The sequence below is a fragment of the Mesitornis unicolor genome, unplaced genomic scaffold, assembly GCF_000695765.1.
Source record: "Mesitornis unicolor isolate BGI_N332 unplaced genomic scaffold, ASM69576v1 scaffold15811, whole genome shotgun sequence".
NCBI classification, from domain to species: domain Eukaryota; kingdom Metazoa; phylum Chordata; class Aves; order Mesitornithiformes; family Mesitornithidae; genus Mesitornis; species Mesitornis unicolor.
This window is the reverse complement of record NW_010163241.1, coordinates 26777-44004: the sequence shown is the minus strand read 5'-3', so window position 1 is coordinate 44004 and position 17228 is coordinate 26777. Positions and strand designations below refer to the sequence as shown.

At 48.8% G+C, this 17228-nt stretch overlaps 1 protein-coding gene across 1 annotated transcript in view; it reads right to left on the bottom strand.

The window, feature by feature from the left end:
- PSD2 (pleckstrin and Sec7 domain containing 2) overlaps window positions 1-17228 on the bottom strand; it is a 33508-nt gene that overhangs the window by 13958 nt on the left and 2322 nt on the right. The window contains exons 3-9 of the mRNA XM_010193896.1: window positions 14119-14607; window positions 12735-12929; window positions 10396-10476; window positions 9719-9831; window positions 7859-7917; window positions 1496-1585; window positions 380-423 (exon numbers count right to left, since the gene is read on the bottom strand). Coding sequence (XP_010192198.1) covers window positions 380-423; window positions 1496-1585; window positions 7859-7917; window positions 9719-9831; window positions 10396-10476; window positions 12735-12929; window positions 14119-14607 — 1071 coding nt within the window. The remainder of the gene's footprint in view (window positions 1-379; window positions 424-1495; window positions 1586-7858; window positions 7918-9718; window positions 9832-10395; window positions 10477-12734; window positions 12930-14118; window positions 14608-17228) is intronic.

The following is a 17228-nucleotide window of genomic DNA, read 5'->3' as shown; positions in this document are numbered from 1 at the left end:
CTCTGATACTGGAAATAGTCCAGAGGGAAATATGTGGAAGAGATAGGAAGTCTCAGTGACCAAAATAACCCCAGACCTTGAGCTCTTTGTGCAAAGACCTTTGAAGCACACAGAGAGGGACCAGCATTTTATAGGTATAAAAGTAAATAAAGAGGGCATTCCCTTGCTTCAGATCATGCCTGTGGACCCTGTGTCCACCAATCTCCCCAGCTGCTTTTATGTCTAAGCCATAAATAAACCCAGCTTGCCTACAGGAAGGACCTCAGCACTTAGCTTGGCAGGAAATGTGCTGGGAGCTTCTAGGGCTAAAAGCACAACTCAAGACCTGTCGGCTACTTTGAATGACACACTCTCTCTCAAATGCTTAACGTATACTTACATGGCCCATTCCAGCTTCTCATTCTTGATGGAGTTATATAGTGTCTGAAACAAGAACATGGCATTAGCTGTGTCTCTTGTGGAAGAGATGTCTGGATGGTAGAGACCATCTCCTCCACACCCTTTCTGTGATCTTGGAGAGACACCTTCCTTGCTGAGCTGTACTGGGGAAGGGTTCACCAGGGAGCAGGACAACCCTTGTCCTGCTAGACCTGTTTCTGTCTATGTGCCACACTAGGTATTGGACTGACGTGTCAGCAGCAGAGGGATCTGGCAGCCAGGAGCCTGTATATAACATTTTGGACTAATTCTGGGCGCTGGGTAAATCCTGGTCTACACAAAGACGGTAGAAGACTCTGGGGTCTGCCAAGACACCTCCAACTTCCCAACTAGGGGAAAGGGACAATGGAGGCTCGAATGCTGCCCTCAGGAGCAGGGGAGCAATGAATGACCTTGGGGATCGGGTTTTCCAGTCTCTCCTGTGCAAAATCCCAGTGGCTTTCCTGGGGAACTGGGAAAAGAAGCAGGAACGGGCTAGGAAAGCAGTGTGTGGAGGTGGCCCTGGCTGCACTGAGGGGTGGGGGTGCGTTGTCTAAAGCTCCATGTGGTGCCTCTGAAGTGGTGCTGGTCCTCATTCCCTACAGCAAAACCCAGATCAGGTTGCTGGACCTGTGATACGTGCAGACAAAAGTGGTGGCATTAAACCCCATGGAAGGAGAAATATTCCCTTAGGGGTGTTTAACAAATATCCCATGGTAATGTACCGTACTGGAGCACTACATCTAGCTATGTGGAAGTGAAGGTAGAGGAAAGTATCAGATAGTCATATTTTTGGGGGGAGATGCCTTGTTCTGTGCATTGTCAGGTGCATCACAGAGCTGCCATGGGGGAGAGGGACCCCTGTATCCTCTGAGTGCAGATATGTCATAAATCTGGATAAAGCAGCACCTCTGGTGGCTCACTGCAGGTTAGCAGAAGCTATCCATGTGGGCTACAGTTCTTACAAGGAAACACTTGTGCACTGGAAAGCGCTGATTCAAGGGCTCAGAGTGTCCCAGCAGGGCTCAGTGGCGCTACAGTAATGACCGTGTCCCACTGTCTATTTAAATCACGTTACCTTCAGCAGATCCTTTGCAAAGTCCTTCCCATCATTCAGCCCGTCCAGGTTTGCTATGAACTGTTGGCACGACATCTTTTTGCCAATATTCTGTAAGGCAAAGAAGCAGCTCATTAAACTACCGGAAGATTTATACTTTAATCAGGCTGTCTTTTAAAGAACAATTTTATATGTATTGGTGAAGCCTGGGTTTGTCCCAAGAGCTCAAAGCTGGAAACAGGTCCTCTGCTCTGATTTCCTATTGGTTTCTTTATTTGCTCATGGCAGCAACCAGATGTTTTAAATGACCTCTTTTTTTGATGGTGGAAATAAAACACCTGAAAATAACCTCTCTAGCTCTTACTCCATGCTTTTTAAGTGATTTCACTTCTGATCTCTATGTTAATCCTGGTACAAGGTCTGTGTACTCAAGCCAAGTGCTCAGACTGCCTCGAAATTACAGCATTTGGATCTCCAAGCTGTGTGTGAAATGGTGTGAGCAGGCAGTGTCAGCACCTGGAGACAGCCAGTGCTGGGCAATGACTTGTCCTTCATAGAAACTCATATGTTTGGTTGCCATTAGAAGAGAGATGATCCAGCTATCAGTACAGCATGAACTCGAGTGCTGCAAGGGCAATACACAGACACCAGAAGGACCTCACATCTTGGGACACGCTCATCACCAACCCACGCCAGAACTATTTGGTGCTGATGCTGCCAGGTCATCTGTCTTCCCCAAACCGTTACCCCTCATCACCACCAAGCAAACAACCTTTTTCCAATCCCACCTCTCTAAAGGGCTGGAACAGAGATGTGGAGGAGTCAGTGGGAACTGTAGGGTTCAGAAAAAGGAGGCTGATACCACAAGGGAAAGATTGGTGTCTCTATTGCCAGGTCATATTGCAGCCTTCACACCCTGGAGTGAAGCCCCCAGGGACAGACCCCGTGATATCGCATGGAGCGGACAATGGAGGTGGTGAGAGGAGAGCATGAGCTGAGAGCAGCACTCCCAGGGATCCCAGCACCATCCTGACACTGGTGGGATTTGCACCAAGGTATCGACAGGAGGGACCTGGGAGTATGGCTAAGACCAGCAGAGCGAGAAACAGCTCAGGGACTCGGTGAGGAAGAAGGAGGCCTCGCTGTGTCACTGGGAGGGGATGAAGCTGCAGATGATACAGGAGGTGTCCTGCAGAGCAAGATGTGTTCTCTGTGCAAGAAAATAACCTTTGGAAAGAGGCTGACACCAAAAACCCCTGCCCACAAACATGCACAAGAGATGACCTGGGGGCTGAAAGCATCAGCAAAGAGTGAGGTGTTGGGATTAACCCACAACAGCTCCCCCATCCCTGCCACCCGTGTGTGCAGACACACTCCTGGGCTACGCAGGGAGCCAGTGCTGCCTTTGAGCAGTGATTTCTGATGCTCTTAATTATGCCTCCTGTCGGTGCCAGCTCCAGATGAGCTGGCACCCTTGAGAGATCAGGGAAAAGCAGAATAAAGCACTGTCATAAATCTGCAGCGCCTGGGGACACGGTGCAGCACAACACAGGGCTCAGCTGTCCTTGCTTTCTCCCAGGGGATCCCCATGGCTGATGCCCAAAACTGGACCCCATGGAGGCGAACGCCAGCTCAGGGGTGCACCAGCTGCAAAAGAGCTGTGGGGAAACCTGCAGGGGTTTTTTTTCAGCAGAAGAAAGGCAGATTTGTGTACTTGCTGGCCAAAAAAAAACCTCACAAAAAAGCCAGCAGCACAATGGTGTGTGGATGGAGAAAGGAAGGAGGGTGAGGGAGTGCCTACAAAATAAATGCAGTGATAAACCTCCAAGAGGGAGGGCGTTTGGAGGTGAAGGAGGTACATTGCGTGAGACCTTGAGGCACCAAATTACTTTGTATGGGGAGAAGGAGACTACTTCTACCCAGCATAGGTCTTTCTGCCTGCAGAGATCTTGTTGCAGCGACCCAGCAATGACTGCAGAGGCAAATACATTTTAGGAAGTGAGAGGATACAGTGAGACAAAAATGGCACAACTTGCTACCCTCATAGGCCCTTCTTTGGGTGTCTCTTGTATTGCATCCAGGACATATATCAATTCCAGGGGATGGCTTTTTATTCTGTGATCCTTCTCTTGCACAAGAAGATCTCTGAGCCCAAACTGAGACAGGAGCTGCTCTGTGGAAAAGCAGCTTATGGTTGAGCAATGGAGAAGGATGAAAATGTACCCATCCTCTGACAGCCAGAAGAGGCAATGGGGAAGCTCCAGCGAGGATGCAGATGCTGTGAATCAGGTTGTTGGACAAGGCTTGGAAGCCCTGCAGAGCCAGGGGCAGGATTGGGGCTGGCTGTCAGCAAGGCCAAGCTGCAATGCAACCTCAAGTCAATGATATCTTAACACTGCTCTGAGACACGGGCTGCAGCCCTTGCAAAGTGTCTCCAAATCAACACCAGCTGAATAGAAAAAAAAATTCCCAAAACAACAACAAAATCCCCACTCCAGGACATGGACTTTGCAGCATCAACACTTGCAAAGAAACAGCTCTGTGATCACAAGTGCCTCATTATTAACAGCACCAGGGACTGCCTGAGCTCTCACACACTGCAACAGCATTTAGCAAGTATGAGAAATCCTACAAACACCTCTGGAAAGGCATCATCATGAGGGTGCAGTGGGGTGTCTTTGTATACAAGAAGCCGTTTGAGATCCTAATGATTCAGCAAGGTCATCACACTTGGATATAATATTCCAGGAAATGTATCTGCACACCTCAAAGCTCAATGTTCAGATGTTCTATGTCCCTTGCTGGACTTTCATTTCTGGCCAGCTATGCATATCAGGGCAGTTTTGGGTTTTTTGTGGTGCATCAGTCACTTAGCAGCAATAGAAGAAGCCAGTGAGGTTTCTATCTGTATAGACATAGCCTCCTGGCAGAAAACAACTTCATCCCATCTGTGCCTGCTCCGGGCCATGCAGCAAAGCATGAAACATCACTGTCAGACACTCAGCTAGCATCACGGTGTGTCTACATGGGCAGTGCGTGAGCAAACAGTGGATAAAATAGATGAGAAGGGATGCATAGTTCAATGAATGGGTAGAGACAGTGCAGGAATGGATGGACAGAGGTGGACGGGTGCAGACAGCGTATGGGAATAGAGATGCAGACACAAGGTGCACCGTGGTGGTTAGAGTGAGAATAAAGAATAAGAATAGGAGATTGGTGTAATAGTGGGTGGACAGGGCTGATCCTGCAGTCCTGTTGTTTCAACCCAGTGTAAGTCCCTTGTTTACAAATGGGAATTTGCCTCCTCCAAGCCTCACCCAGAGCTCACTCACCCAAGATGATTGCAGACCACCTCCTGAAGTGCCCAGGGTGGCTCTACCCACCTGCAGAAGGCTCTGGGCCGTAGCCTGGCACTCCTTGGCTGCTGCCAAGTCCCAGCATCACAAGCCCAGGCAGGCGAGGATGGAGCTGGGTGCTCAGTGGGAAAAGCAGGTGCCATGGAAAGCTCCAGGAGGAGAAGCAGGTCACTGGGGACCAGAGGCCATGAAGGGTGACTCTGGGATGCCCTCCCCAGCACTCCCTCTGAGAGGTGTTAAACCCCTGGAGCTTCTGGGCTAGAGGCCCCAGGCATCAAACATCTCAGCTGCAAAGTGGTGAATGGAGTACATCTCCTGTGAGCTCTCCAGCAAGAGCATCACCTACAGAGGCAGTCCTGCTTTTACACAGGCTCTCTTGGCCTCTCCCAAATACTCATCTTTGGGGGAAAAACCCCAAACCAACTAGATGTATGCTTCTCCTTGATCTGACCAGATGAAGGGATCTGGTAGCGGATGTGTTCTAGGCTGCAGAAACAAGATCACCCTGCTGCAGATATCGGGTACCAATGGCACCTGAGCCACACAGAGCTGCTGTGGCCAGGCTGGTGTCACTCTGTGGGCGACTCCAGCAGCTGCTCACATCTCAGAGCTCTTCAGCTCTCCAAGCACTACCAACACAGCAGTACTGCTAACACCAAGCCATAAGATCAGCTTAAGAATAGCACAGGGTTTGTAAGATTAATAGCAATGGACACGTGGACTAAGGAGCTGTTGCTGAAAAGGAGACACCCCAAAGCTTTGTCTCCAAGGGACGGAGATGGAGCAGAGGAGTACTAACTGTAGTAACTTTGTCATGAGATCTCCTGGCGCTCCAACAGCACCAGAGTTGCAACAACCTGGATTATATTACAAGGCTTGTAAGTTCTGTTGGCGACTTGCTGGCTTTTAAACACCAAATCCACATGATTCTGTGAAAACGGAGTGTCTCATTTTAAAGACAGCAAGTTTGGAAACAGCATCAGTGGTAGAAAATCCACAGTACTAAGGCAAAATTCCAGCATGGTCGGGTGCAAATCTCATGTTTTAAAGCCAGACACATTACTTTTAGGCATGGGCTTGGTATACATGAAGGTTGCTGGTGGAGTGGTGAACTAATCCATTGCAGAAATGCTGCTGTAGGGAACTGCCCCTTTACAGAGACTTCACCCACCCTTTCCTAACCAAATTAATTCCCCACTCCATAGCAATGCACAGTAAAACACTGAAACGCACACACACAATATTAAAAAAAGGAAATAAAATAAAGTGACAGCATCTTTAAAGAAAAAGGGTGAGAGAGCAAGTCACACAATCCCAGGTACACTGCAGCTTATGGAGGTTTCTTTACACAAGGAGAAGTTCCTGTGATGCGTCTCAGCTGCCAATGGGTTGCTAAGTAGTGAAGGACACTGCACAACCACATAGGAATCCAGACAAACAAAAATCCTTATTTTTAAACACAGAAATAAACAAGTCAAATGCCAGTGCGTTAAAGCAAAACACTACAACGACTGCACTTACCACCTGGTAAAGGGTTAAAGAGCAGAAAGAGAGGTTCCAGGAGCAGAAGGAAGAAAAAAAAAAAAGGAGGAGAAGGAGAAGAAGAAATTAATATTATACATGCAGAAAAAATAAAGAGAAGATTTTTCAAAGAAAAGCCCAGGCATTTCTAGACCTGGCCAAAAGAAAGCTATATTTTCTTTGCCTAGATAGCATGAGATCATTTCTTCTTACTAAACCTCCTAGCCAGCTCGTCAATGAAAACCAGAAACAGTAAAGTTTAGGAGGTTTAGGGGTTGTTTAGTCTCCTCAAGAATTTCTATCTTTCCAGAGACGTATTTTGAATTTCTTTTAATTAACAAAAAAACAAAACCCACCAGACAAAATAAGATTATCTTGGAGTGAAGCTGCATAGTTTGCCTTCTGCCACAGAGCTGCTTTTTGCTGTCGCAGGAAATGCTTTGATGAGAAATATTTCCTCAGCTCCAACCGTTTTGGCTGAAGGATGAATGCTGAGACCTTCCCAGAAGCCAACCCCATTGTGTGCAAACACTTTGCCCAGTCGTGTTACTGGTAGCCATGTGGGTGGAAGTGGACCCAGTACCCAGAGGATGGGGGCCCAAAGGATGGGGCCATGGCTGCTGTAGTAGCTTGGTGCAGGTCATTAATTACCACTGACCTGTAATTACCACTGACTGACCAGTACATCAGGCCCTTCACCGTCTGCTGTGTTCAAACCTTGCCACTGTCATGAAGGCAGGGTTGTAACGATGGGGAGGGTCTCCGAGGTGGACTGCAAGGATGGCACTGGTGAAGCTGCACCATCATAGGTAAACAGCATTCATATTGTGTCTTCTTCCCACCCTCCCAAAGAAAACAGCTCCTCTCAAAGGTGGTTATAAACCAGCATGCAAAAAAAGAGCTAGGTTATGGCCTGCTGTCCCCTCATTAACAGGCTAATGAAGAGAAAATCAGGGCAAGTCTCTACTGGTGCACAACAAATCGTTACCAGCAGGAGGCAGAAGAAGACACCCTTTTGTTATAGCCATCTTTGCCCAGAAGTCTCTTTGATATGAATCTTTCCAGTGGCTGTCACATCATGGGGAAAAGGAACAGCTGGGACTTACTTTGTGTTTTGGGAAGGAAAGCTCAAATCTTTATGAAACCACTGACTCCCTTGCAGCAGGTTCTGGGATTTGCCAGCCCCACAGAGACCGGTGGTGAAATCCTCTCCACTAGAGCTCCTGGGACAGGGCTGACACATGCAACAGGTCCTGGGAAGAAAGCTGTATTGCCTGTGTCTGTATGAGATAACTGATGTCAGGAGATATGCCTCTGGCTTGACTATGGAGTGACAGTAAGAGCACTGTCCCCAGGTCAGGGCCTGGCACCCAAAATTCTCCCTGGAGCTGGTCAGAGCACTCTCTGCCAACCTATCTCAGTTTTCCAGCAATACATCCTGCATAAGGAGCTAGGCCTCTACATTGGGAAGGCAAAAATGAAGGGTACATCTCCAAGGACTACTTACATGGCCATGAAGGTCTGTGTTTAGCAGCATCAGGGCACAGGTGAGCGTATGGATCCCATCTGAAACACACAAACAGACAGATGGCTATGACTACTCCCCTTCCCATATGATTTCGGTCTTGGCAGCCCATCCATTGCCAAACACAGGCTAGTTACTGTGTCTGGGGACCTTAAGGAATACCTGCTTCTTTCAGCTGCATAAGATAGTTTAAAAAATAATCTCTTTTCCTTCAAACTGTACCTTTTTCTGAAACAATCACCAGGTAACTGGCTTTAATTGTCAATGTCTTTCTAAAGGACAGACTTTCCACTGAGTCTTCCTCCTTCTGTTGCAGAACAGGACAGAGACACTGGCAAACAGAGGTTGTTTTCCCCCAGTTGATTGGGTTTGTTCTGAGGTCTTTTGCCATTGCTCCCAGGCAGTTTGTAAACTCTTGAGTGCCCTGTCCCCATCTCCACGAGCCACTAAAAAAGGCACCATTTGTGTGGAATAGTGACAAACCCTGAGCACCCCACACTCAAGGCCAAGCTCTAAACACTGCAGCCAAACACACATGAGGCCCAGGATGAAAGCACATGAATTTCTTCCTCTTCTGGAAGAGTCATGGTCTCCAAGGAATGAAGGGTTTCTCATGAGAACATCACGTATTTCTGTACAAGGGCTGACATCCTGGGGACTTGGTGTGATGGCCATCCCTCTTCAAGAGTAAATCACTTCCAAAGGACACTTGCTTCACTTCCACAAGCAGCAGCTTTGGGCTTAGGACAAGGTGTCTCCCTACTGTGTATTTTGGAGTCTCTATAGGAAGTTCTGTGCTGACAGCCTCATCTGACTTTACTGTATCCCTCGGTCAGATAAATCATGTCCTACATGGCCCCAAGGTGGAGCTGGTGTCTCAAAACCCGCTCTTCTCTCGCTGTTGCTTGCCTCGGTTGCATTTACTTTTTCCTCTCAGCAAACAGTGTAAAAACGTAACCTTAGAGCTTTTCCACATCTGGGTTTCATTGGCGCAGGACAGCACTAATAATATGTCCAAAACACCAGTCCAGGATAAAAACCAGCCACCCCACTCAGTGGTCAGCACATCAGAGCTTCTGCCACCCTCATTTAAGCATCCCATCCAGGGGCTGGATGCACCCTCCAGGGGTGGAGGAGGCACTGCCAAGGCACCAGCTGAGAGGCCAGCAGCCCAATTCCCACCCATGGGGACATTTCCAGATACCTATAAGCAGATGGGTAGAGGAATTTGTGTGAGTGCAAATGTGGGCATGCTCATGTCTGGATGTGTATATGCACATGTGCCAGGAGCAACTGCTGCCGTTTAAAAATGCCAGAAGAAACGATATCTACTTTTAAAAAAAGTAATGGGGAGGGGTGGAAAGGAGCTAACAAAATCTGCAAATCCAACAAGCCTAGAATTTGACTAAATTGTGCTTTGTCCTGCTGCACTTGTACATGCAAGGAACACAACTCCAGTGCATGGCAAGCCCACAGCATTGCTCAGTCTGCGTGGAAATGTCTTCTTCCATTCAATGGACAAGGTCTTGGGCTGAGCTAGCACCAGACACTCATTTGCCCACTGCCAGCAACCACTTTGCAAGCCCCAACTGCAGTAATTTGCAACTCTTGAGAACCACTCACTACCTCCCCTGGTCCTGAGGGACCCATCTGTGGGGGTTTGCACAGCACCCAGTGTCCCCAGTCCATCCCAGAGCAGGGATAATGAGCAGAGCAGGATGCCAGGGAAAGGGATATTTGCCTGCCCAGTGTCTGCTATTCAGGCCCAGCTATGGGTGGCTGGTTTTACACTCTTGCTCTGCCACACACATGCACTGTGAGCCAAGGAAAGCAAGCAGATACCTTCGGATGTGCTCTCCTCTGGGTTGCACTGGCAGTATCGCCTGGAGAAATGAATTAGTACCCGCTCCCGCTCCTGTGTCTCTCCCATCAGTGGGAAGGCTTTCAAGAACGTCCTGCAAAGAGAAAGGGATACTTAAAAGGTGTCAGGGATCGGTCTGCTGGGCTGCATCCATGCTAAGGAGGGAGATGGAGCGAGGGTCCTCAGAGCAGCTAGGAAGGCCTCTGTCCTCCCCCCAGCCTGCGCACCCCCGGGCCCCTGCGGGTGCAATGCAAAGGATGTCTATGGAGCCAGCTCCGAGCTGCATAGGGAAACATGCTGTCAGCTGCGATCTGACCCACCTCCAGCTTGATGGCACCAGGATGGGTTGTCTGTCCCAAGGGAAGAAGCTGCTCCCACTTGCTCTGATTTTGTACGGGATGGGATTCCTGGGAAAGCTGCTCTCCACCATGGGGAAGCAGGCTGTGGGCCCTCCCGTCGAAGCCCACTTTTGGTGGCAGTACCTTGTGCCAAACGTGACACCAAAGCAAAGATTAAATGACAACCTGGAGCTCCCCCCAGTCCCTCTCCTATCGCACGGGCAGCCCCCACGGCCTTGGGGAGCCTGTAGGAGAAACCCACTGCACTGCTCCGCTCAGTCCAGCCCAGGCCCTACACGGGATCGCAGGGATCAGCTCACCTGAGTGCTTTGTCAAGGGTCAGGCCCGTGAAGTCAAAGAAGCTGAGATACTCCTCTGCTACCAACTTGCTAAATTCGTTACTGTAATTAAAGAGAGTAGTCAGCCTGTTCATCAGGGAAGAAGGCACCATCTACAACAGGAACAGCAGACTGCTGCCTCCTGGCCAGCACAAACTCCCAGCGAGACACTGCAGACATGATCCCAGACCCAGGGGGACTCTATCCCAGCTTGAAATGCTGTTGTAAGGACATCCTGTGCTCGTCAGGCACCTTCTCTCTTTCTTAGTCCTCCCTCATTGCTGGACATGTCCCCTTCTACTGCAACATTCCTGCTCTCCATCCTTTACTTCTGACCCTGCTCGTCCCTGAATGCTCCTCCAAAAACCCTGCCATGTTTTTGAAGGATGCTTGGCGAGCTGTTGCCTTTAAAACCACAGTGAGTGCTGCTAAGTTCCTCTGTCTGCACAACTCAGGTAGAAGTGCAAGAACAATCAATGAATGCTGGCGGGAAATAGGAGATGATCTCAACATGCTCAGCCTTTGCCATATACAATTCCTTTTCCTCCCCACAAAATGAAAAGCATTATTGTTAAGTGTTGCACATCCAGTTTCACCTGGGACATGTTACAGACAACTCATTGCTTTCCTACAGCATCGTTTCATCTTCTGCTGGGAGGTGGATGCTGTAAAGCATCTGGCAGGGATGTTGCTCAGGAGCGTGACACTATGGGATCAGGCAAAGCAGCACAACAGCTCCAGGCTTAGCTTTGGGAGGCAGGACATAAGCATTGGTGCTGGAGTGTGCACAGAAGACTGTTTCAAAGCTGCATGATGCCACAAGGCCTCACAATCATGACCAACCTTATCGTTTGGGATTGTTTGCTCTGAGACAGAGCATGTCCTCACAGCCCTATGGCCCTGGGTTAGTGTGTTTGAAGCAGTGCCACAAGGACTGGTGTGCAGGTTCCTGACAGCTTCCCAGGGAGAGTTTTCCATTGGTCACCATGGAGCTCCTACATGGAGCTGGCCTGAAAGCATCACTTAAACTTACCCCTCTCCCACCACTGTAGGTTGGTCTTACATTGTCTTAAGTGAGCAAGACCAACTTAAAACACATCTATCTTCACCCTTCCTTTCCTGCTCTGCAAATTCATGTGCTTGATCCAAGAGCCTGCAACTCCATCCTCGTCTTGTGCTGGGAAATGATTCATATGTCAAAAGCACAGCTGACCAAAACAAAAGTTTTCATTTAAAGGCTGTGTTGATTCCCAAATGTGGGCCACCAAACAGCTTTCCAAGGTGTGAGGATTGCAGGATCTCAAAGGGACACACCCAGATGCACCCCCAGAGACCCATTGCTTGAAACTTCCCCCACTCCCTGAGCCAGCATGGAAAATTTGGAAGAGAGAAGGATGCTAGACCTGAGGCAGCAGCAACCAGTGATGTATCTGCTGCAAGAACCACAGGAAAAGAGAAGAACATGGATGCTGTTGGGTGACACAAAAAGCATCTCTAGGAGATCATCTGTGGGCTCCTTCTGTCCCAGGACTAAGCTGAGAGTCACAGATGATCCCTGGTACTGCAAGCTCAGGTATTTGCTAAGGGACAGTTGTGTGCTGCTGATCTGGACATGAGTGAGACATTTCAAGGACCAAAAAAAACCAACCCCAGCAATGCATATATCTGATCCAGGAGAAGGATGGGGATTGGTGTCCTCACACCCACTGGTATCCTAAAAATAATCTGTTACTGCTACACTCGTTGCTGTTACAGAGATTTTTAAGAGACAGAGTAACTCTCCCACTTTTGAACAAACACTTTCTATTTCCCTTCTGCCTTATCCAGGCAAATCTACCAGCTGAGGTGCTTAGACCTCCAGTGTGTACCTGGCTCTCCATCAGACCCTTCGTGATGCCTATACAGGCTGGATCAGGAGGCACTGCAGCAAGAACATTTTGGGGTGCAGACAAAAAACCTGAGGGCTGGAAGGAACCCCAGTGCAAATCCCAGTCTGGATCCCAAACCCTTCAATCTGGGGATTGCTTTAGGGGAAGTCTTGCTGGGCCCTTACCAAATGCAGGAAGCTCTTGGTTCTGGTGACAGTTAATGTCCAGAACACACACTTTCAACCAGAAGGATCTCCAACAGCCCCAACTCCATCCAGCAAACCATTGTGGCAGCAAATTTGTCCCTTCCTGCCTTCATCCTGCTCTCCCAGCACCACCAGTCCTTCCCCAGACCCTCCCCACCACAGCTATGTTTCTGCTGGCCATGCCTAATACTGCGATCTCAGTCAACCCCCCTGCAGGGCTGGCTGCAACCCAAAGCCCCCCACTTACTTTTTCCCAAGCTGGCGTGCCACATCGCAGCGCTTGAACCCTTCCAGGTTGTAGAGGCGCTTGGCCAACCTCTTGGCAGCTTCACTATCTGCTCTGCAGCCGTTGGCCAAGGTATCTGTGCTGCCCTGGTCAAGCTGCTCCGTGCTGCCCATGTCGGAGTCAGAGTCTGAGAGGGCGTCTTTCAAGCTGGCGTCGCTACACAGGAGCAAGAAACAATTCAAGGAGCAGCAATGTGACTTGAAACCCACAGAAAATGCCACATTTCGATTTCTTCTTTCAAAAAATTATTAAAAAACACCACCATGTTTGTGAAGTGGACGTTGGACAAACCCTATTTCACATCAGGTCAAATGAAATGGTACAGTTTAATTTCAAATTAATAGAAAAAAATTGAAGAGAAGGTGACTTCTCCCTGAGAAATGAGGACGTAGACATTCAAAGCAAGCAGCTCCAACTCTTTTGGTCATTTCTAAGCTTTCTCTCTTTTTCCGCACTGGTATGCAAAGGGATACCAAACTCTTTCAGAGCTGTGGACATTCAGGAAATCCTAGCGATAGACAGTATGTTTTTTATTCAGGTTATTTGCTGAGGATGAGACACTGCACTTGTACAAGTCATGCTGTGGGGACTGGCACCAGACCTGTCACTGAAGGGCTGCTCCTCTCCCAGCAGCAGCCTGGTGTTGTGACCAGCAGCTCCCACAGACAACACTCTGAACAGCCCCACTGCCGTCACATGGGGCTACATCCCTTTATTTTCTTCCCCAAGGCCACTTATGGCACCTATTGACACATTTTTGGGCAGTGTGACTTGAAGACTGGACATGCTGCTCATCACCCAGCTCCCTCATGCAGTGAAGTGCCCTGCAGCTGAGCTACTGCATCCCAGGGATGATGCTTTGAGTCCAAGCTGATCCCAAGGATGATAACGTTGCTGATCCCACTGCCTGCAGAAGAACATTTGGAGAGGCCTCTACAGGGGCACCCAGTCCTAAGTAAAACCTTGAGGTCTCCCTGCACTCCAGAGCTCATTTGGGAGTGTGCCTGACTGCCTCCAACCCAATGTCAGAACAACCAGGCAGTGGTCTTTACCCAGAGGAGCCCCAGCTTTGCCTTGGCTTTTCTTGGGCTCACAGGGTTCCTACACAACCCTGCACTTGGTCCCCTGCTGGAGACTGGCTGGTTTAATGCCATGAGACCTTGGTCCCCAGCTGCCATCCTAATTTACAGGTAGGAAAGTTATTCCTGTTGGTGTTTGGTGGCCATGAGAGGACACACAAGGGAAAAAAAGCTCCACTTCTATCACGTCCTCTGAGCCTCGTGCCTAGATTGGGACTCCATAAGATAAGGAGCTCTTCACCCAAAGAATTCCCACCCTGTCTTACCTGATGGAGTTAATGATCTTGGTGGCATCTTCCTCCGACCCCTCCACATGGAAGCCATTTGGGATACTCTTCAAGGACAACCTGCTCAGCACATTCTCTGACCTGCTGCTGGTAATTGAGTGCCTGAGAGGGCTGCCAAAATCCCCCTCCGCTGGCTTGGCCGCTGCCTGCTCTTGCTTATCAGCAGCCATCTGGTGAAGGGCTTCTCTCTGCTGGGCCACCAGTTTCTGCTCCAAGAGCTCTGGGCTTTCCTTGGCCCTTTGCTGGATCAATGGGGTGAGCGGGGCCTCAAAGCTGACACAGCTGTCTGTCTCGTCTGTGAGAGAGAGGACGTCCAAAGAGTCCAAGCTGCTGTAGTAGGTACCTTTCATGAGGTCAGACTCCACGATCTTCTCAAAGGTTGAGCTGAATCCATCCCTGATGTCTTTGAACTGAAAATGTTCCTTGTCATCCTCGCTGCAGCTCAGCTTGGCATCTCCAGAAGCAAACCTGGACCAAAAGGGGAAATGTAGAAAATGCTGTCAAGGTAAGAGCTTGCACTGCTCCACTTGGAGCTAGGAGGCAGGAGAAGAGGCAGAAACGGATGCTGTGATTATAGGCCCTTGGGACCGTTCTGTGGTATAACCTGCCTGGTTCACAACTTTATTACAAGCTTCTAGAGCTGAAGATGGCAGAGTTTTACGATGGGCAATCCCATGGGCCCGGCCAACCCTTAATTTGGTCATAACCCGGTAAAAAGCCAGACCTCTGAACTGGAGATGTTTGCATCTGACACCTGGTACTGGATCCACTGCCAGAATGGATTTAATCCGCAGGATATCTTTTCCCTTCAAGTGCTCCAATTATGGCTACTTCAAAAGCATGAAAATCCTTAAGATCAAGGCCATTTAATCTAGCTTTGGATGTCGGCAGCAAATGTCCTTGATCTCTTTCATAGCGAAGAAAATAAGAAGCTTGTAGACAGCAATTCATATGCTGTAATTTAAGCATTTTTCCTTAGATGAGGCACCCTAGAAGTGCAAGGCACCTCACAAATAGTTTTCTCTCCACCAAGAGGGATGTAAAAGGTGATGATGCTGGATGCCAGTGGCCTGGTGAGCTGTGGCAGGAACAGGATCCCAGTGCAGCAGGGAGCAGGACAGACCCACCTAAAGGGCAAAGCAAGGAGGGAGTTCCCACCCAGTTCATCAGAGCTGGCCATGCAGCAAACCAGATATAAGCAGAGATGTGGCAGACAGCAGCATCTCCACAGACTGCAGCACAAAGGCTCCTCAGCCTCAGGCATTTTATCAAATTATTTATCAAAATAATTTAAGAATTTATCAAAACTGTCTTTACAAATCCATCCATCCCTCCAGGGTGAACTGCAGTGGCTGGCCATGACTGTTTGCAGAAAAGATCTCCTGTGTCCACAAAGAAAGAGGAACTTCAAAAACTTCATCTCCTTGTGACAGAAAAGGCTTTACAGCCTTAATTGCACCCAGCAATGGGAACTACAGATCCACCTTGGCATCTGGATCCCATTGCCAAACTTCTTGCAACAGCCCCCATCCCCAGCGAACTTTCACATCCCTGCCCCTACAGAGGGTCTGTGTCCTCCCAAAAACACAGAAAAACCCTGCATCCATGCAGGAGGGCACAGCCTGGCCCATCCCTGTGAGGTTTTCCCATGTATTTCCAGCAGTGCTGTGCACTGCAGCTGTACCTGCAGGTGTTCTCCTGGCTATCAAGCCCATCAAGAGCCATCCAGCCCTGGACTTCCTAGATATGACTTAGTAGGTCCCATATTGCCGTAACCCCAACCCGGACAGCTCCACAGAGACATTTCCATTAACTGTTCATACCCCAGAGCTTGTATTTTCCAGCCCTTTATTTACAGCTTAAGTCCAAACTTGTACAGCAGGCAATTGAGAGAGGAAGTCTGCATCTCTGCAGGTGCTGCAGCAAAGGCTGCGTGGGACAGACCACAGAGACCAGGGCAGGAGCTGTGGTCCTGGATGGGTCAGTGGGCACCAAGGCAGGCCCATCACATCTCTCCTTGCATAGTCCCATAGAAAACAGAGGACAGTGAGACTTTCCATGGGTTACACCAGCCCAGAAGCACCATCTGCATCTAATTCAAAAGCTATGCTAAGGTGGGAGACAGTGAAAGACCTCACTTATCTGAATGAACCTGACCTAGCCTCCCCATATACTTATTACCCAGCAGGGAAGGCGATTGCTTTACTTAAATAAGGAGCCATATATTTATTTGCATTGTAATCAGAAGGTTTTGTAAGCACATTGAAGGAACACTGTATCTAATTGCCTGTGCTGCTTTCCCCAGTCATCTTGGAAATGCTGTTTTATTGCTTATGGCAAGGCATGCAGAGCAAGGCACTTGGTTATTGAACCGCACTGGATTTTTATGCACTGAGTTGTTTACATTTCACTTCTCACTGGTTAATTAGCTGCAATAAAGTAGGACCTCATTTGCTATGGTGATGGAGTGGGGTAGCCTGTCAGAGAAGGACTTTCTTGCCTGTGCACTGCAGGCTTTTGGCAAAGTTTTCTTGAAACTTTATTTAATGGAATTTGGATTGCTCGATGGCTGCATGTTGCCATGGGAGGAAATGGGTGGGCAAAGGCAGCAGTGTCAGACCTGTGTCTACAAGCGAGAAGTGGGGATCCCTCAAGTTATTAACAAATTTGACCTTTCTGACCCATGTCATGGGGCTGAAAGCAGAGAACATCATTCACTGGTGAAGCTCTTGGTTTGATTGCAGAGCTGCAAACTCCCCGAGATCAGCAGGACCAGTGTTGGGGACTTCCGAGAAGATGAAAGATCTTGAAGAAACATAGCCCCAATGACAGAAAAATGAGGCTTTGACGAATGGTATATTGGCATGTCAATGGATGCCACGGGATAAACTAGAAAGGGGTAAAAGGGATTCAGTTAATGCCAACTGCTGCACAAGCACTAAAGCTTTGGCTCTATTTCCTTGACTTTTTAAACAACCATTTCCTGCACTAACCTACCTTTAGCAGGGCAATCATAGTCTCTTCCTCTAGATCCACCACGGATGGGTGGATCCCATGGAGTCAATGGCCTTGCATGGCTTTTCCCCCTT